The sequence below is a fragment of the Rhipicephalus sanguineus genome, chromosome 1 (genome assembly GCF_013339695.2).
Source record: "Rhipicephalus sanguineus isolate Rsan-2018 chromosome 1, BIME_Rsan_1.4, whole genome shotgun sequence".
NCBI classification, from domain to species: Eukaryota; Metazoa; Arthropoda; class Arachnida; order Ixodida; family Ixodidae; genus Rhipicephalus; species Rhipicephalus sanguineus.
The window spans coordinates 297,714,747-297,733,559 of NC_051176.1; the positions used below are offsets into that span (position 1 = coordinate 297,714,747).

Below are 18,813 nucleotides of genomic sequence, written 5' to 3' on the forward strand. Positions count from 1 at the left end.
ATCATCATCAACCTGTCTGATGTTCCGTGCAGGACGAAGGCCTCTCCCAATTATCTTCAACCCACCCGATTCTGCGCGAGCTGATTCCATTTTATGCCCGCAAATCTTTCGCAGGTGCTGTAGCCTCGAGGGCAGGGTCTATAGTGGACATTGTATGAGATGGGTGGCCTGATATTGCACCAGGGAGGCCGGTTCCTGTTCTGGTGAGACGCACCAACAAGACAGAAAGTGGTGTGGTGCGCTCCTTCCCATGCATCGTCTGTCCTCGTCAACGGGGGGTTTCTCCGAAACCCCTTCCCCTGGTCACGCACCCTACCAGCCCAATCGCGGGCTGCATTTTGTTCAAGACGTTCAGGACATGCTCATATATGCAAAACGTAAAAATTTCGAGGGGGGGGGGTGTTGAATCCCCTCCCCGTAGCCCCTCCCTCTGGCTACGTACGCCAATGGTAACCAATAATAAATAAAACAGCATCATGGCATGCAGTCAACATGGTACGCGGTCACATATACCTTAGCAACTCAATGCAAACGAATTACATAAATTTGTCAATCAAGAGGCCCAACGTTTTGTGTAACGTACCTTGCTATAGCTTGGTTGGTGCCCAGGCGACATAGCTCAAACGTTTTATTTAAACCTCCTTGGCTCAACCCACTGTGAGGGGTAGACCCTAAATCATAATAATAATTGTAGGGGTTTTACGTCCCAACAAACCACCGTTGTGGAGGGCTCCGGAAATTTCGGCGCCCTGGGGTTCTTTGCCTCTAACATCATGCCCCCATCGAAACGCGGCCGCCGCGGCCAGGATATACCTGAATCGGGCGGTAGTGGAAAAGAGAGAGATAGAGAAGTAAGCATCTTTTAAATAAACAATACATATTAAAGTGATGCACGTATTAATTATTAAGTGCCCATATTAAATGAGCTTATTTTTCTGCAACTATGTTGCTTTTAAGGGTATACAGTATTGATATTGTTGTTCTTTTCGATGGGTTATACGTTAGGCGCGAGAAATACCTTCAGCACTGTACGTGGCTCGAAATCTACAGCTGGGCCAGTTTCATGTACGTGGCGAATACAACGGTTGGAATAATTTATGCAGTGTGCATTTTTCGCTTTGCTACAAATCAGGGGTCTCAAACTCACATCAGCTAGCGGGTCGCAGTCAAGAAATTTAGTCGCGATATAGGGCCGGAACAGTGAAGAAGGTCGGAGCGGGGGGGAGGGGGGTGTTGGAACGAAACGTCAGCTAACGTTGCCATTCAGAGACGGCCGTGCCTAATGTGGCTTCTTTCCTCAATTATAAAGGCCGGATTGGTAAACTGCGGAAATTGAATTTTCAATTTCTGTCGTAAGTTATACAGCTTGAAGTAGGCAGCACGAAAGGCGGCAAACAGAAGAAAGTGAAAATAAGGGATATTGGCACTTAATCTCAGGACGAAATTTTTGTATGAACAACGTGCCGAAATTCAAATTGCGCATGTGCGAAACGCAGATAGCGGAAATATACTATACCATAGGAATGCAACGTACGAAATGCGAAAATGTAGCACACAACTCCAAGTAAGAGGCCCTGACTAATCAGGATCCATTAAACCAGTTAATTGATACAGATCCTTGAACAGGGGCTGTCGCCTCGGCTCCAGCGGAACCCCGTCTTCGCAACTTTTTCATCTCTTCAAGCTTCCCTACCCCTGAACTTCTGCCTTATTCGCATTAAAAATTTTGAGGTGTTCCGGCAACTCATCGGGGAACAGTGGCGTAGCCAGGAATTTCTAACATGGGAGGGCTCGCACTTGACCGAGTGAGGGGCCAAAGGGGGGCGGCGGGTGTGTGCGCAACGCCGTTTTACGCCAGGAGGAGGCACACCTGCTATCAACTCAAGCTGTGTCAGGGTGTGAGGGTGTTACCAACAACAACTGCCACAAAAATAAATAAGGCAGGTCAAAACGATGGTTGATGCATGTTACTTCGAACGGCCGTAATACGCGAGCCTCGTGGCACACACCTCATAAAAAAACAAGAAAAAAACACCTACAGAAACGAAACTGAAACTAGATAAAACGCGTAGATGTAAACAAACACTTAAGTAAGTACTTACCTTTTATTTTGTTGTATAATCATTGTAATATCTTTTTAAAAAACAAATTCAGTTATTTAAGGTATTTGAGTGGCACGTGGTTTGAGCAAAGGCCCGCTAATGACGCGCGTGAACTATTGCCTATAGCGCCCTCAGGCGCCGTTTGCCGCCTATTTTCGCGTCAATGTCTTTCAAGTGTTGCGTGGAGCGCTTGTTCGCCTGCTACACGTGTCAGCCCACCGTATGCTCGTGTCGTATTGTCGTGCTAGTGTAATATCAGCAGTTTAATTTAAATTCTACTTTTCCCTCTGTGCACTTGGGCGTCTACAATGGCTGAACACACTGTCGAAGAGAACGGTGGCATCGCAGCTGTTCCAGCAAAAGTGAACTTGGTTACGAGAAACCTCCAAGAAGTGCTCGGTGAAGCTCGAATGAATGAAATCATGAAGGAACGAGATCTGAAAATCTACTGGGGCACAGCAACTACTGGCAAGCCTCACGTTGCCTATTTCGTTCCGATGTCGAAGATCGCCGACTTCTTGAAAGCGGGTTGTGAGGTAACCATTCTCTTTGCAGATTTGCATGCATACTTGGATAACATGAAAGCTCCTTGGGGTTTACTCGAACTCCGGACGCAGTACTACGAGCACGTAATCAAAGCGATGCTCAAGTCCATTGGCGTGCCTTTGGAGAAGCTCAAGTTTGTGAAGGGCTCCACGTACCAATTGAGCAAAGAGTTCTCTATGGATGTCTATCGTCTGGTGTCTTTGGTGACTGAACATGACGCTAAGAAGGCTGGGGCCGAAGTTGTGAAGCAGGTCGAGCACCCTCTCCTTAGTAGTATGCTCTATCCATTATTGCAAGCCTTAGATGAGGAGTACTTGCATGTCGATGCACAGTTCGGCGGTGTTGACCAGCGCAAGATTTTCACGTTCGCCGAGAAGTACTTACCTCAGCTGGGTTACGAAAAACGTATTCATCTAATGAACCCTATGGTGCCTGGGCTGTCGGGCGGTAAAATGAGTTCGTCGGAGGAAGATTCCAAGATCGACTTGCTGGACACCCCAGCAGCCGTGAAAAAGAAACTCAAGAAGGCTTTCTGCGAACCAGGAAACCTGGAGGACAACGGTGTTCTTGCCTTTGTGAAGCATGTGCTTGTGCCTCTTCAGAAAGGCACTGATTTGGTAATTGAGCGCGACGAGGCGCACGGTGGTAACGTAGTGTACTCGAGCTACGAACAGCTGGAGGATGATTTCAAGAACCTCAAGCTACACCCAGGTGATTTGAAAGCCATGGTCGAAGTACAGCTGAATCGGCTGCTTGATCCAATCAGAGAAGCCTTCAGTGATCCGAGGCTTCAGAAGCTGACTGCCGATGCTTATCCACCTCCAACAAAAGCAGTTTTTGATGAAGTTACCCCGCAGCGCCTCGACTTGAGGGTTGGCCGTATCGTGGAAGTTAACGACCATCCAGATGCAGATGCACTTTACGTGTCTCGTGTTGACCTGGCTGAACCTACTGGCCCCCGTACAGTTGTCAGTGGCCTACGAAACTTGGTACCCAAGGAGGCACTTCTCAACCAGAACGTTGTTCTGCTGTGCAACTTGAAGCCATCTAAGATGCGAGGTGTGGAATCGCAAGCAATGGTGCTCTGCGCATCTGTACAGGAGCCACGGCAAGTTGAGCCCCTAAAACCACCCAGGTGAGTTTGAGTACCAACGTAGTGTTACAGTAAGAATGTACAGTTGTATTGTGCCTTGTGTGACATGCAGGGAGCTTGTAATGTACCAGATATATGCTTTCATCCATGCTCAACAGACATATGAGAGAAATCCGGTACTGTTTTTCACTATCCTTAAAATTTTGTTTTATGCGCAGGAATTTGCTATCGGACAGTGTATTCAAATGTTATAAGAGCAGCTATAGGGACTAGTTGGTTGTACATCTTGGGAGTAATCGTGCTTTTTTAACGTACAGGGACTGACTGAATACATAGTTTTTAGTCTGCTCTCTGTTTGTGGTGTATTCAGTCAGTCCCTGTACATTAAAAAAGTGCGATTACTCCCAAGATATTCAAACGTTGTATTGCACATTTGAGCACATAATTGGGCAGCTGTTACAAATGTATCAGTATTACTGCCAGTTTTAGGACAATATTTTGTGGGTGAAATTTTAGGCAGCATGCACACCGGCGGCACCTGGCATATGAGGAGCTAGTTACAGTGATTAAGTGAGCGCGATTTCTGCTGTTCACATCCATTTCTCATATTTGTCATTTCTCACACAACCATGATCATGTAAAAAAACTGCAGCGATTTCTGATGTCTTGAAACTATGTCGCTTATTTTTTAGCAGCTTTGCGACTTTGTAGATCTGAAGGATTGGTCGGAGAGCAACTTCATTAAATCGATCTATTTTCGACTAATGTGACCCATTGATGAACTTCTGCAATTGCTTAGGTCATCTGATGAAATTGAGTACATTTATTCTGTTTGCAGCAACTGCAGTCCAGGAGACCGAGTATTCATTGAAGGTTACGAGGATGCCAGCATCCAGCCAGACAGCCAACTAAACCCAAAAAAGAAGATTTGGGAGAAGCTGCAGGTGGACATGAAGGTTTCCACATCACTTGTAGCCGAGTGGAGTGGTTGTGCATTTATTGTGAATGGCCAACCTGTCACATGTGCTTCGCTAAAGGGAGCACCTATTAAATAAGAGTTCTTTGCCTTCTAAGGCAATACAATAACTTATATGTCCTATACATAAGTCGATCGTATTTGTGTGCAATGCACATTTTTACGATTATAAAAATGAAAGAATGCCATGAAAATTTACTTTACTGGCGTCCATTTATTTCAATGAGTAAAATTGGAGATCAGTTGCAGCGATTCTCTTAGCCATGATAGTGTTGATATTTAAGGTCAGCAATAATAACTATGAAGTTATTTTGTTTCATTGTTTTCACAGCACCTGGGAACTATACCAAAGGAGTGTACATGTATGCATATTATTGAAATTTTGTACCCATTACTGCTCTACAAGCCACATATTTTTACATGTATTTTGTATGAAAATATGTGTGCTCTCAACAGTGCACATGTGACTTGGAAGGACTTCATTAATAAAGTGGCATACTCCCAGGAACTGTTGATTCTCAGCTGATAATTGGTGCTCAGGGAATGAGGAATAGTGTTTTGCATTTTTTTGTGCCTAGGTATGTATTCCATTGTACAGGAAGCTAATGTATAATGTATGTGGTATCGTGCACTTGGGAACAAAACGTGGACAGTTTCCTGGCTTTATATCAGTTGCTCTATTCTGGTTGTGCAGTTTTTCTTCAGGGGACAGTAAAGGTAAGCATGAATTCAAGTGGCAGAATGGTGTATTAAAATTTTGGAAAGTGTCACATTTACTGTAGAAAAGGCTTGCTATGAATCAACAGAGCACAACCTTGTAGATTGCTAGTACAACCTGGACACCTGATCATGGCAGCATCAATGAAGTCCATTGCAACAAGTGTTCTCAGTTCAGAGTGTAATAGAGGGCACATAACCAGTGCTTTAACTACTGTTTTTTTTTTTTTTGTCATTGTGCTGTTGACTTTGTTTCTGGTTATCGTCGACTCGCCAACAGCGGCAGATAATGGAGGATGCTCTGTTATAATGTTTCAACGTCCTGTTTACCACTGGTGATTTGAATTGAGGAAGTGCAGTGTAGTCACTTGAGTCGCGATTTTTTCTGCAACTAAATATTGGCACAGAACAAATAAATGTCTCAGTTTCTGTAGTGTAACACAACAGAATAGATTCATTCATTGCTTGTTTCAGTGTGCACTTAAGTGTGCTTTCTTGTGTAACATACTGTTATAGGTTAGTACATTCAGCTGTTTAACATTATGCATGGTTTTTATCAAGTGCAGACTAGGCAACTTCCTGCACCTCTTTTATGCTTCCTTAAGGCTCAAAGGACCTACAAACACCTCTTTTATGAAACCTCAGCATCATTCTGGAATGAGTCTAGTGCCTTTCAAGTACTAATACATTTCTGGAGAAATTTTGAAGAAGACCTACCATGAATGCGGTAATAAAGAGGGTAATGTTAACTTTTCTATTCTGCTTCAAATCATCGGTTCCTCTCAGCTGTGGTAGTGCCAATAGTAAGGCATTATCTGTTGCTCGTTTTCTTTTGCATTGTGCCAATGCTAACAGTTCAAGGTTGGTGTGTAAGAGTGAAAAATGGTTGTGACAGGACAGGTGGGATGCATTGTTACTTCCCCATTGCATAGAACATCTGGAGGGTTGTTCACAGAAACATGAGCTTTTGCTTATTAGTAATTAATGGTTTTTAGTGATTTCCCAGTGGCTACCATTGATAGGCTGCCATGCTTGCTGTGATTACATTGTTGATGTTGCATAAAGTGGAAAAGGATCAATGCAAGCCTTGAAAGCTGCAGGAGAGAGCACGCAACTTATTCTGTAAGATTATTTGTTGCATGCAGCAGAAGGATGTTTCACTTGCATGTTCACTGCAGCATTTTCTACACATGAGGGAGGTTTTCTTTTTTCGAATGTTCGAAAAAGTAGTTTAGTGCCTCTTTAGGTTGAGCAAATTACAAACTAATTTACATGCATTGCACATCTAATAACAGCTTGTGAAACGAGAGATGTAACAAAGAAGCACACGGTGTTTATTGTGCCCCTCAGTTCACGTGCAGTTATCGGATGATCAAAATTAACAGCCCAAATGAGTGCTTCAGCAAAACATTGCCTATATTCTTTGTGTATGTATACGTTTGAAGGGCACTGACATGCAAAAAAAGAAAACTTCACAAAGAATAACAAGCGCATGCCATGATAAGTGCAAAAGTTCCAATCATTAACCCCTTTAGTGCGCGCTTATGACAACTTGAGCTCATCATGAGCAAATGTTAGTTTTTTGCTTATGACGACCTGTGCTCGTCATTGCTATTGCGCAATGTTTTAAGAGGCTTTTGACGAGCCCAGCTCGTCAAATGGTGTTTTTCTATTTAAAACATAGATGGCAGCACGAGTTCCGTGATTGGCGCTTTTATTGAGTGAGAGTCTGCACACTAAACGGCGAAATGAACGCTTTGTGTTGGCGCAGTGCCGTGCTTTGAATGCTACCACGAGAATGATAGCCTCATCTTGTTTGTATTGAACTATCGAGGAATAGTACATTTTGTCCAGGGGAAGTCAAATGAAACCCTTACTTTCTGGAGTTGTAGAAATAAATTTCTTTCGGAGTACACATCAAATGCCCCAGGTATGGGGTATTATACCTCTGTCACACGGCCACCACCGAACTCCATTTCACTCCGTTCGGCATTTAACTACGTGATGGGGCATTACGAGAATGGAGTTGTGGCCGTGCTACACGGCTCGGTGTAAGCTTTCGACGGTTGCCGCTTGGGGCAGAAACAGCGCTGCTGCGCTCGTCGAAACGTCCAATTTTTTGCCTGTGCAGTCGCCTTTAAAGCAACAAAAACGTGTTTTTGTGTGTTGATGAAGTGCTCGGAATCACCATTACTGTCATGTGCTTGTGCGTGCGCCTCACACGTGCAGAAACAAATATCGCGCGACGCTTCACAGCGGCGGCTTGGCGAGGTGTTGGTGTGGAGAGTATACAAGCGCTGATGTCCGAAAAAATACAACTAAAACTTACACTACGGGGCGTGAAATGCTACGCAAAAAAGAGCATATAGTTTTTAAAATTATAATTGAGCTCATTAGGTCGATTTTGCTAGTGCGGTTTTCAGCGTAGCAGTAGCTGGCTGGGAACGAGAGTACTCCATCGAGCCGAAATGGGCATAACCGAACTTCCTCCACCAAAAGCTCCGTTTAACTTCCTCAGCGAAATCGTGACCGTGTGACATGAACCCCATCTCCCTCGAGGAAAAGACGAGGGAGTTAAACGGAATTCACGGGTGCCCGTGTGACAGGGGTATTACCAGGCCCGCAGCCATGGGGAGGGGAGGGGGCTAGGGCTCGCCTGCCCTCCCCCCCCCCCCCCCCCCTCCGAAAAAAATTCCTGGATACGGGCCTGGGTATTACATGATGTTGCGAAACATGACGAGTAAAGCATTTTTATCTGTCCTAAAATGTTTTTTCAAGTACTTTTTCTGTTTTGAACATGGTACTGAAGCATTTCACATCATAAAAAAATTTGGCAATTTTGGAACAATTTTTCATAATCTAATCTGCACTTAAGGGGTTAAACTGTCATGTTGGCAGCATTTGTCCTTGTCTGTATGAATGATTTGGCTTTCTACCGGCAAAAAATATCATATATTATATACAGTTAATATAAAAGCAAGAAATGTGCATCTTTTTGTTATGTCACCATGATTGGCTGGTTTTGAGCAGTGGATGATAAAAGGAATACAGGTTATTAAAAGGAATACTTGCATTATACTGCCCCGCTTTGAAATCTGTGGTGTCTTAATTCACATTTACTGTTCTAATTGCCTGAGAAGCAGAACAGAAGCACTCCTGGACCAATGTCATTTTGCTAGGCAGACACAACAGAGTGGTGCATAGCAAATTTCATATCACAGGACGAATTCACAGAAATGTTTTGAGTGAACTTTGACCTTTTTTATATTGTGCACAAACTCTGAACTATGTAAAACTTTGAACATAGTGAAGGTGGTTGAGGACTTTTACTCGGAACTATGCAGCTCGAATGCTGATCGCCCGACTTCAAGTAAAAGTAAAATAGAACATGGCACTGAAGTCCCGAGCGTAACTATCAAGGAGGTTAGAAAGGCCCTACAAGGCATGTGCTGCGGAAAAGCGGCCGGGGAAGATGGCATAAAACTGATTTGATTAAAAATGAAGATCTTATATTTAAGAAGCTCGCGACACTCTACACATAATGCCTTTAAAGGGGTGGAGTCATCAAATTGGTGGCCTGCGCGTTCTTTGTTGCAAATGTTTCTTATTTCTCCAGCAAACGTGATGCACACTCCAAGATTCATGTATTCTCGCTAAATAATTTAATATCGCCTTATTTATGTAAATGGCTTTCGGTTTCGGTTTCTGGGAGCAGAGTTGGACACTGACGTCACTGTGTAGGAAGCTTGAACACGTGGGCCCACAAAGCTGCGACACACGCAGTGCTGCATCGCCTGCTCTTGCACACACATGCGAGCAACCGTATGGATGCCTTCAGCACTCGCTATAATTCTCTAGGAGAGAATATTATCATGTACGGTATTCCAGTATAAGCAGAGATGTTTGTAGAATACCGGGTTACCGGACAATGATATTGACATCTTGTGACACTTCATGTAACCACAGTTATAGGTGCGTTTCTTTGTTTCCGCTGAGTTACCATGGCAAAAAAAATGTTTTAAAAGCCAACGCATTTGGAACTAGGCCGCTGCCGAGAATTTACACCAGCAGAGAAGTAGAATGTATTAGGTTTCTGCAACAGCAATTCTGTGTGTGCCTGGTTCATATTAGCATTACCAGATGGCCCCACCTATCCGGCCTCTCACGTTTACGGCTACGGCTACCTGGTATGCTAAAGCAAAGCAGTGTGCAAACAAACTAAATTTTTGTAATGTCGCCTTCGAGGGTTTGCGTGATGATGCGAAGCACTTTGCAAGAAGCGAGCAAGTTTGGCTACTTTGGCAACAAGCTCAGAAAAAATTAGTGTAGTTTGCAGCCGATGCTCTTTTGGCTTGCTCGTTGCAGCGGAGCTGTGGTAGCCACCCTAGCTGTGGGTCACTGCTTATTGCACATCACTGTAATGTGGTCCGAGGTCACTAAAACTTTCGTTACGCTTCCTACACATTCACGTCTGTGTCAGTCGCGCTAGCGATGGGTCTCGATCGCAAGAATGAGCACTTAAGCACACTCTGGCAGCGAATTAAAATATATTCTAAACGTTTGCTATGTCCAACACTTTGTGCCGAGTGTCCTTGCATAGAGAGGAAGCCTACAGCAGGCTTTTTATAGCCTCAAAATTTGGTGACGCCACCCCTTTAAGAAATCGAATGTACAAGAGAGTTGGAAAAATGTCAATATTTTACTAATATGCAAAGAGGGAGACTTGAAACATTTGGAAGAACCACAGACTGATCAGCCTTCATTCAGCATTGTACAAAATATTCACAAAGTCAATCTTGAATAGGATAAGAGTCACACTTGACTTTAATCAGCCTATAAACAAGCTAGTTTTAGGAAGGGGTACTCTACCATGGATCACCTTCAAGCGATCAATCAAATAATTGAGAAATCTGCCGAATACAAAAAACCCGTCTATATGGCATTTGTAGATTATGAAAAAGCATTCGATTCGGTAGAGATACCACTGGTTCTGGAGGGCTCCCATTGATAAAAAGTACTTGAAACATATGTGAATACCATAGTCAATACTCGTACTTAAGAAAACCAGGAAAACCCTGATTGAGAAAGGCATCAGTCAAGGAGATACATCTATTCTCTGCTTTCACTTCTTCTCTAGAAGAAGTATTCAAACAACTAGATTGGGAAGAATTGGAAATGACAATTAACAGAGAATTATCTTGGCAGTCTACAGTTTGCAGACGACATCATACTTTGCAGCAATGATGGCGACGAATTACAAAAAATGATTGAAGAATTAAACCGAGAAAGCACTAAAGTAGGGTGGAAGGTGAACTTACAGGAGACAAAGATAATGCTAGGTGGTGCGGCGAAAGAGGGACAGTTCGTTATAGACAACCAGACCTTTGAATCAGTAAAACAGTATGTCTATCTTGGCTAAATGTTAACAGGGGAGCCTACTCGTGTCAAGGAAATCCATTGAAGAATAAGGATTTGTTGGTGTGCTAAGGTCATTCTCAACTCATGACTGACGTATACAACCATTTCATTTTGGCAGTCCTAACATATGGTGCAGAAACATGGAGGATAACAAAACAACTCAAGAAGAAGCAAAGGACCACACAGTGTGCAATGGAACGAAAAATGATAGGTGTAATCCTAATATGAAGACAGCGAATAGGATCAAACAAACGGGTAGCCGATATTCTGGTAGGTATTAACATGGAAAAAAATGGACCTGGGCAGGCCACATTATGAGGCAATATAGATAATTGATCACTTATTATGAAAAATACACAAATTATTCTAAGCTTTTGGTTTCAATAGGCTCATCGTAACAGATTTAAGCCAGCTCTTTACATAAGTCGTGTCAGCTTTTGGATCTGGAAGAGTGTGAGTAACTGCGGAAATATAGCAAGACAAAACTCCAATATTCAGTGGGCACAAAACCAAAAGTGGAAGAGTGAAGCACAGGCATAGCTGCATCACCAAGCAACAGACAGCCAGTGCTGCACTCCACCACACTGTTGATGGCGTATGACAGAGATCGTGCACTGAATGCATGATGTTTGGCGACGTAAACAATGTTGCCTCAATGGGTGCAGTCACATGTGCGCTTTGGTCTTGCACTTTTGGTTTAGTGGAAGAGCCAGAATTCATTGTGCCACAGTTCCACAGAGAATGGTACTTTTTTTTTTCATATAGAAAATATGATGTACCTCTAACAGAGAGCCTATTATGATGAGCTTGCTGAACTGTAGATTTAATGTTAACACAATGTTCTTAATTGGCAACTAATTACCACATATCAATGTGGCTGCTGCCATTGATGGCATGTCTCCAGTAGACCCACCTTGCAATTCCAAAACAGCTATTTAACTTTCTGGACAGTCTTGATAGACACATTTTGCAGATGCGGGTCTGTGCAAATTGTGAATGCATAGTATGCAAATTGTTGCAAAATGCCAAGTGAGCCAATTACATATCTGTAAATATTAGAGCTGTGCGAATAGCAAAATTTTGGGTGTGAAGCAAATTCGAATAATAAAGTGTGAGTGCGAATCGAATCGAATATTTCTCGAATATGTTTCGAATACTTCGAAGCCAAATTGCAGAAAAAAAAGTTAAAGAGGATTCCTAAGCATATTCTTATGAGATAGCAACATAAAAGTGTTTCTTTTCACTAGGTTGATGAAGCACTGGTGGGGTGGTGTTTCATAGTCGTCTTATCAAGACTGAGGCAGTGTAAAGGACGAATTCTATTTATGTACATGATTTGGTGCAACGAAAGTGTTGCTGACAACACTTTACACACGATAGGCAAAGATGCCATTTCCTTAGCCTCTCCTCCTCATTCAACTTCTGTGGAAGCCCAACTGATGTGGCGAACAAGGGTGTGCTCCCTTCAGTCCGAAGTTCCAAATCTGCCTCGTATACGTTGATATTAAGAGCATCTGAAATTTCGGATGCTAAAAAGCTTCAGCTTCCGCCTTTTCGGACTTCCTGCCCAAATTTCAGGTCCAAAGCAGCATTGAGCCCCCACCTTTGCCACATTTTTCATCTCCATGTTGGAACCAGCGTTTTCTTGAGTTCATACATTTGCGACCGTAGCAGAGCTTGAAAGACAGCTTTGCCGCAATACCGGGGTGTGATGAGGTGAAGCATATTGAAAATCTAGGAACCACTTCTAATCGGACGTTGACTGTCTCTTCGCAAAGTTCGACCGTAACGGAGCTTGAAAGGCAGCTTTGCCGCAGTACGACAGTGTAATGAGGTGAAGCATATTAAAAATCTGAAGGGGTCACTTTCAATCGGACGTTGACTGTATTTGTTTTTGGGAAGTTCGAATAGTTCGAATGGTAAAATTCCAGTGCGAATCGAATCGAATAGCAAACACTATTCGAAAAATATTCGAAATTTCGAATATTCGCACACCCCTAGTAAATATATGTGGTGTTATTTTCTTTTTGATACAATGCTGTATTTTTAAAAATGGCCTTTTAATTGATTACTGGTTGGTACATATTGCTACTAACAAACTGCAGCTGGAGAGCTCGCAAAGCATATATGCTTAGAATGTAATCCAAAAGTTGTGGGAATTGCACTAATGAGCTTGCAGTAAAGTGCACCGTTGTTCCAGTTAATTTTTTAACAAAACATCAGTTTTGTGCATATAATCACTATCAATGCATTTCATCACTCTGAAACGAATACCTTTAATGTTGCACCTGTCTCTTAAAATGATCCACTGATTTTAGATGTAGCAAGTGTGTAGGTTAGTATTCCAATAAATATTGCAGCGTATATGGCAAATATTACTGCAGGCTTTGCATCAAGTGAATGCAATAATAGTAATCTGCATTCTAATATAGCACCTATTTTGGACACCTAACATGATTTTTTTAAATATTCTGCTTAGATTTGTTTTTTTTTGTTAGTTTTGAAGCAGTAAAAGCAGGAATGTTATCTAGCTTAACTGAAACTTTTTATGGCAATTTAGAACACTTTGTTCTACTCATACTTTTACAATGCTGACCACACACTGTACAATCATGTAGGAACATGTGGCCTTAACACCTACATTCACAGCATGTCGCAGATTCTCGCTTTTATTGTACCAACAAAATAGATCATCTCAAATCCCTCAGCACCCACTTGCGGCTAAAAAGTGCAAGCTGTGTTTCGCACTTTAATCGCTGAGCCCTGTGCAACACACGACATTACCATTTGGATCAGAGCAGTAAAATGTGCGAGACAACTCAAGGGAGTGAGCACTTTTCATTCTTGTCATTTTACATGTATACAGAGAAAAACAGGCAACACACACTTCATAAATAAACAGTTTATTATGTACATATGTATATGTCTATATATATATATATATATATTTATACTTGTTCACAGAAGCGACCTTTGCTCAACACATTAAATACATATGTACAAGAACAAAATAAAACTGTGACATTCACACTTTGAAACTGCATTACTGGTAGTCCTGCACAAGATGTACAGCTCGTCTATATTGCACACGGACATGGGCAAAAAAACTTGATGCTCTTGCAAGACTGAGTGCTATTAAACTCATTGTTTAGTCTAGCCTATGACAGCACTGTATTGAAAAAAAAAAAAAAAAAAAAACTGCCGCATGCACTGGAAATGCTTGGCCTGCATATACCATCCAGCTGAAATGGCAGAACATTTTAAGGTACCACATGTCTCCTGTTCACAAATGAAAAACACAAGAAATGAATAGATGCACAATGTCTATAAATAGGCACTTACAGAAACAAACATGCACAGCAAGGAGTTGTGGCAGGAGGATCACTTATGCAGAACCTAGAAAAATCAGGCATATGCTTGCTTGGCAATCTTATACGTACATAGTGCCATTCAGTTGTGCGCTTGATCACAACTTTAGATTATCTCTTTATCACATGCAAAAAACTGCAAGAAGCTAGCATGCACATCACCTTTTGTTTTTTCATACCTAATACTGGTTAAAAAAAAATGGCAATGCAAGTCCTCCAATATGTCTGCCTTTTTAGAGAAAGTAATATAGCGTGCAGTGTGGTCAGACTCATACCATAACTTACTTCGTAACATACAACGTTGACATTGTGGCACCGAATAAAATATGGCCAAAACTGCAATACTGTTCACACATTGCATAACTAAACATAGCTCACACACACTACATCCATAATGTTTGCCCTGGTCTGGCTCATTTCACGATCACAACAACATGATAAAGCCACTCTATGGTAAATGGTAAGGCTTCTGTGTAGATAGCTTTGCTGCAATGTACATTCAGGAATGAGAATTCTAAAGCCTAAATTCTTCTTTGCATCCTAGCATATTCAGTAACCTCCAACTTATGCATAACACAGAGACAATACTTGCACTGTCCAGTACCTGCCTAATGGCAGCCATGTGGGAGCAATATGATCAACAGTAGAAACGTCAGATAACTGAAATTCCAGAGCTTGCACAGCAGCATCCATTCAAAGGCATTATGGTGCAGGACTACTTGTAGGGCTTTTCAGGCCTTGCAAACTGTCATGCAGGTTTAAAGCACACTACATTAAAACAGCATGCAATGAGCTTTGTACCATGGCAGAACATTTAAGTAGGAGTGCATTCTCAAAACGGTCAACCACCACTGCACTGTTCAATGCAGAAATCTGTTGGGTTTCAGATTCTGGCTCAACACGATGTTAAACGACCAACTTCAACTAATACCAGTGCAAAGAAAAAGCCATGCTCCATTAACACAAATTCATAAAAAGGTCAAACCAAGGGCACAGCCCCATATGCACCAAATATTGGTGTTTCAGTTCGCTCTTCACTGCACACACCAGCATTTGTCACCTATGTACAGGGACTCCACCGGGCAACATTCTTTGGTGCCTCACACACTTCACAAGACTTCCTGCATATCAAAGCAAACTGTGATAAGCACACTGGCATGCACGATTAGTGAGATGCAGCTCTCCTACCAAGCAAAACCAGCACAATCCTGCAGAATGTTAAAAATGATGTGAACTCTGTATACACAGCACCCAAGAAAAGGAAAGACAAAGACGCACATAGCGCTAACTTTCAATTAATTCTGCATGCTGTATGCATCATCTCTTCTTTTGTACACCCTTTTTGTGCACGATATATACAAAGTCAAAATGTTCCAACTCATTCAAATCGCCACAAACGTGAATTTATCTGTTGTGTAAAGTCTATGGTCTCGTAAACAGTTTATGCAATGGCAGATTTTGCAGTTCTTGCCAGATAGTACAAAAAGCATTTGAGATGATAATGTAAACAAACATGGAACATGTGTAAGCATCCTTGATTATGTTGGCAATCTGTTCTTTTTCTTTTTCATTACAATTTTGTTCTCAGAATTATTTTCCACCATTTTTTTTTAGTTAATTACTGAAGTGATAAAGCTCCCCAGGACACCTAAAAGTGATCGTATTATCAAGAAAGTCACTGCTGAAGAACATAAACTAGTATGTGTGTTTGAATTCGTGATCTTGGTGGATTGCAAGTCCAATGCATCGTGAACAGTACTTGTTGCATATGACGCAGTCAACAAAGGAATGGCTGAATGACCCATTTGATCCATCTGCTCATCAGAATGCACTAATTGCTTGAGTGCCTACAACAAGCTTCTATTTGCACAACTGCCCTCTGCATCCTAACTAGCAATGCAACATCTGAAAATGGCTTGTGCAACCAATGATTTGCATACACAATCTGTCCTTGAATAAATACCCAAATGGGCTGATTAGTATGATAATGTGTAACTTGACTATACTACACCGTGCAATCACAGCAGAAGGCATAATAAATTAATCATGCACATGCGGACAAAAAATTTCATGATACTGCACCAGAAGTGTTGAAAAACTAATGCAGAAAAAGAAAAAAATCTGCAGAGAGAAAATCAGGGAAAGAAAACCTGGCCTATTTTTATGACTGCATGGAATATGACAAACACTATATTTTGAGCCACCATCTGTTCCCTAACAATTGTTCATAATATACACACAGAAAACAGGAACTGCCACTGTTTCCGTGTACACAAGAACCTGATGAGCTGAGCAATAAAAAAAAAGGACGACGGTGGGCACAAACACTGGTTCTGTAGCTTTACACAGATTCTCCAATAATAATGCAAAAAGGTTCATTTGCATGTTGCCTCACTAAAGGGCTCCTCACCAGGCCCCACTGAAAATGTTGTTTATGCACTGGAAGTTATCGGTGCTGTCGAAGGGAGTTTTGCTGAAAGAATTTTTCATGTAAGTTCATTATTGGAGGAGTTAAAAGAAACTGAAAGTTTCCAGGAGGCGTGAACTACTGTCAACAGGCACACTCTCTCCTTTTGTCTTCGCTAGCGTGCACAAGCAGTGTTCTTTCTCTGTCTTTCTGTGTGCCAGAGCTGAGGGACTGCACAATGCTCCATGTGACAAGCGCCACAGTCTTTTTTGCCATTTCTCTTTCTATTTTGCTTCGTGGTGCATTTCAAGGTGCGCCATTGTGCACACCTTTGGGCAATGAAGTGTAGCCACATTCCATAGTCAGCGACGTCCCAAGCAGTGTGTGTGTATGCGACTGACTCTCGCTCAAAGTGCAGCTTTCTCGAGAAGAAGGGCACGTTTATCCTTCTGAAATTTTGACTGTTTCGGTGCCACAAAGCTGTTTTCATATTTTTGCAGACATAATTGCTACCACATGATCTACATGCCACGCTTGTCTGTTTGCAATACTTAAACCTCATGAGGGACCCTTAAAAGTCATCACACAAGGCACCATCACAGGTGGCTTTGCTTCCTGGCCAGGGTCTCCAACTGTGGCAGAATCACTTGTGGATGCCAGTCATTAGTTTAACGTACCTACATCACACGTATAACAGTTGGTGTGGTAAAATAAACCAGTAAAAGAATTCCGTAGAAGTTGTACAACATAATTCCAATGGATATGAATGCAGCGTCTACAGGGTTGAGCAGCATCTCAATGTACTTGTTTTAAATTTACATTTTGCAGAAAAGGCTGCCCAGTGATCTCCCAGGAATTGGATATGGCTTGGACTGTGGGAAAGCTTGCTAAAGCTAGAGTGCATAAGTTTGCCACAATCATACTAATAGTGAAATGGTTGGCACAATTTTAAACAGGTGCCTTTTATGACATCTCAATATCTCCAAGCATATGCAGAAGGGCATCTATCTAGCAATATGGATTATGCATCCTGAACCAATGCCATTCATGCTTAAAGGAAGGAAAGAGACTCTGTGTTGAGGACAAATTGTGCGACTAGCACTGGGCATGGAATACCTTGAACTTGTTGTAAAACCTATCTCATATCTCAATAAAATGTTGCCGCATGTTACAACGCAAGTACTAGGACACAAATAATATTCGACTTTAGGCACACCATGTGTACCAAATGTACTTGACTGCTTTTGTCAATAGCATGTCACACTACATCTCCCAAGGAATAGTTGACAACAAGACTACTGCAGGGTGCTATTTACGCATTTGTCCAATAAAAATAAAAGCACTAAAACAAGACATTACGTAGCTGCATCTGGTTCCTCGCATTTTCAAATGCACCCCTGCTGCTTCTTGTGAAATCTGCAATGCCTCCAGTACTGTACAATAACCTTCCATTGCAAATGGCTGCTGCAGAGCAATGTCCCTGCCTGCATACATAAGTGTACAAGGTACAAAGTGGCCAGGTTTTCTAAGGATTCCTTTCCTTCAATTCTATTCACTTCTTATCATCCACTGAGGCAAGTTGTCATGTAGGCCAGTGAGGAAAGGCAAAACATGGCCCCATGTGAGTAGCACTGACTTACTGCCTATCTCTGAAATGTCAATGGTAGGACAAATGCAGGCTAAGGAACAACATGCTGGTGCAATGTACAATGCCAGTGTGCCATAACAGATGCTCAAGAAAGTGTTGTTGTGTGAGACCGTTGCCCTGCCATGGGCTGTGCCCTTCCATGAAGTGGCTGTGAAGACTCTGCCGCATTTCTCTCAAACTTCATTGCAAGTGCAGCCACTCCTGTCGCAGGTCGTGTGTTGACTGGTGTGGGACGCGCAGGCAGTGGCCTATTTGGAAGTGGGCGTTGCGAACTGTTTGTCTCATTGTGCACAAAGGCAAGAGGAGTGCCAGCAAACTCAAGCGTTGTGCAGTCATCATATAGAGACCCATCAGGGGGTGCAGGAGGCCTTGGTGGCGGTGGTTGTGCTGGTCGAGGACCGTTGCTGCGCTGGCTTGCCGAGCGTGCTACACGTGAGCGTCCACGCATGCTCCCCTGCATGAAGTTGCGCAGCAAGAGTGGATGTGATAAAGAACAGTGCTTTTTCAAGCAAGGCAGTCGAACTGCGTGGGGAAAAGG

General features: G+C 42.5%; 2 protein-coding genes across 2 annotated transcripts in view; one reads left to right on the plus strand and one right to left on the minus strand.

The window, feature by feature from the left end:
• Window positions 1–2,260: 2,260 nt before the first annotated feature.
• Window positions 2,261–6,189, plus strand: LOC119379330 (tyrosine--tRNA ligase, cytoplasmic). Its single transcript, XM_037648607.2, has 2 exons — window positions 2,261–3,783; window positions 4,580–6,189. The coding sequence occupies exons 1-2, from the start codon at window positions 2,411–2,413 to the stop codon at window positions 4,794–4,796; spliced, it is 1,590 nt and encodes a 529-aa protein (XP_037504535.1). The 5' UTR covers window positions 2,261–2,410; the 3' UTR covers window positions 4,797–6,189.
• Window positions 6,190–13,739: 7,550 nt separating this feature from the next.
• LOC119379331 (zinc metalloproteinase-disintegrin-like EoMP06) overlaps window positions 13,740–18,813 on the minus strand; it is a 108,664-nt gene continuing 103,590 nt past the window's right edge. Inside the window, exon 21 of the mRNA XM_037648608.2 lies at window positions 13,740–18,729. Coding sequence (XP_037504536.1) covers window positions 18,361–18,729 — 369 coding nt within the window. The 3' untranslated portion in view covers window positions 13,740–18,360. The remainder of the gene's footprint in view (window positions 18,730–18,813) is intronic.

Excerpts from the sequence above, each read along its gene's own strand:
- LOC119379330 (XM_037648607.2), top strand. The coding sequence starts at position 2,411 with ATGGCTGAACACACTGTCGAAGAGAACGGTGGCATCGCAGCTGTTCCA. Across the intron at positions 3,784-4,579 it reads GAGCCCCTAAAACCACCCAG|CAACTGCAGTCCAGGAGACC; the intron begins GTGAGTTTGAGT and ends TTCTGTTTGCAG.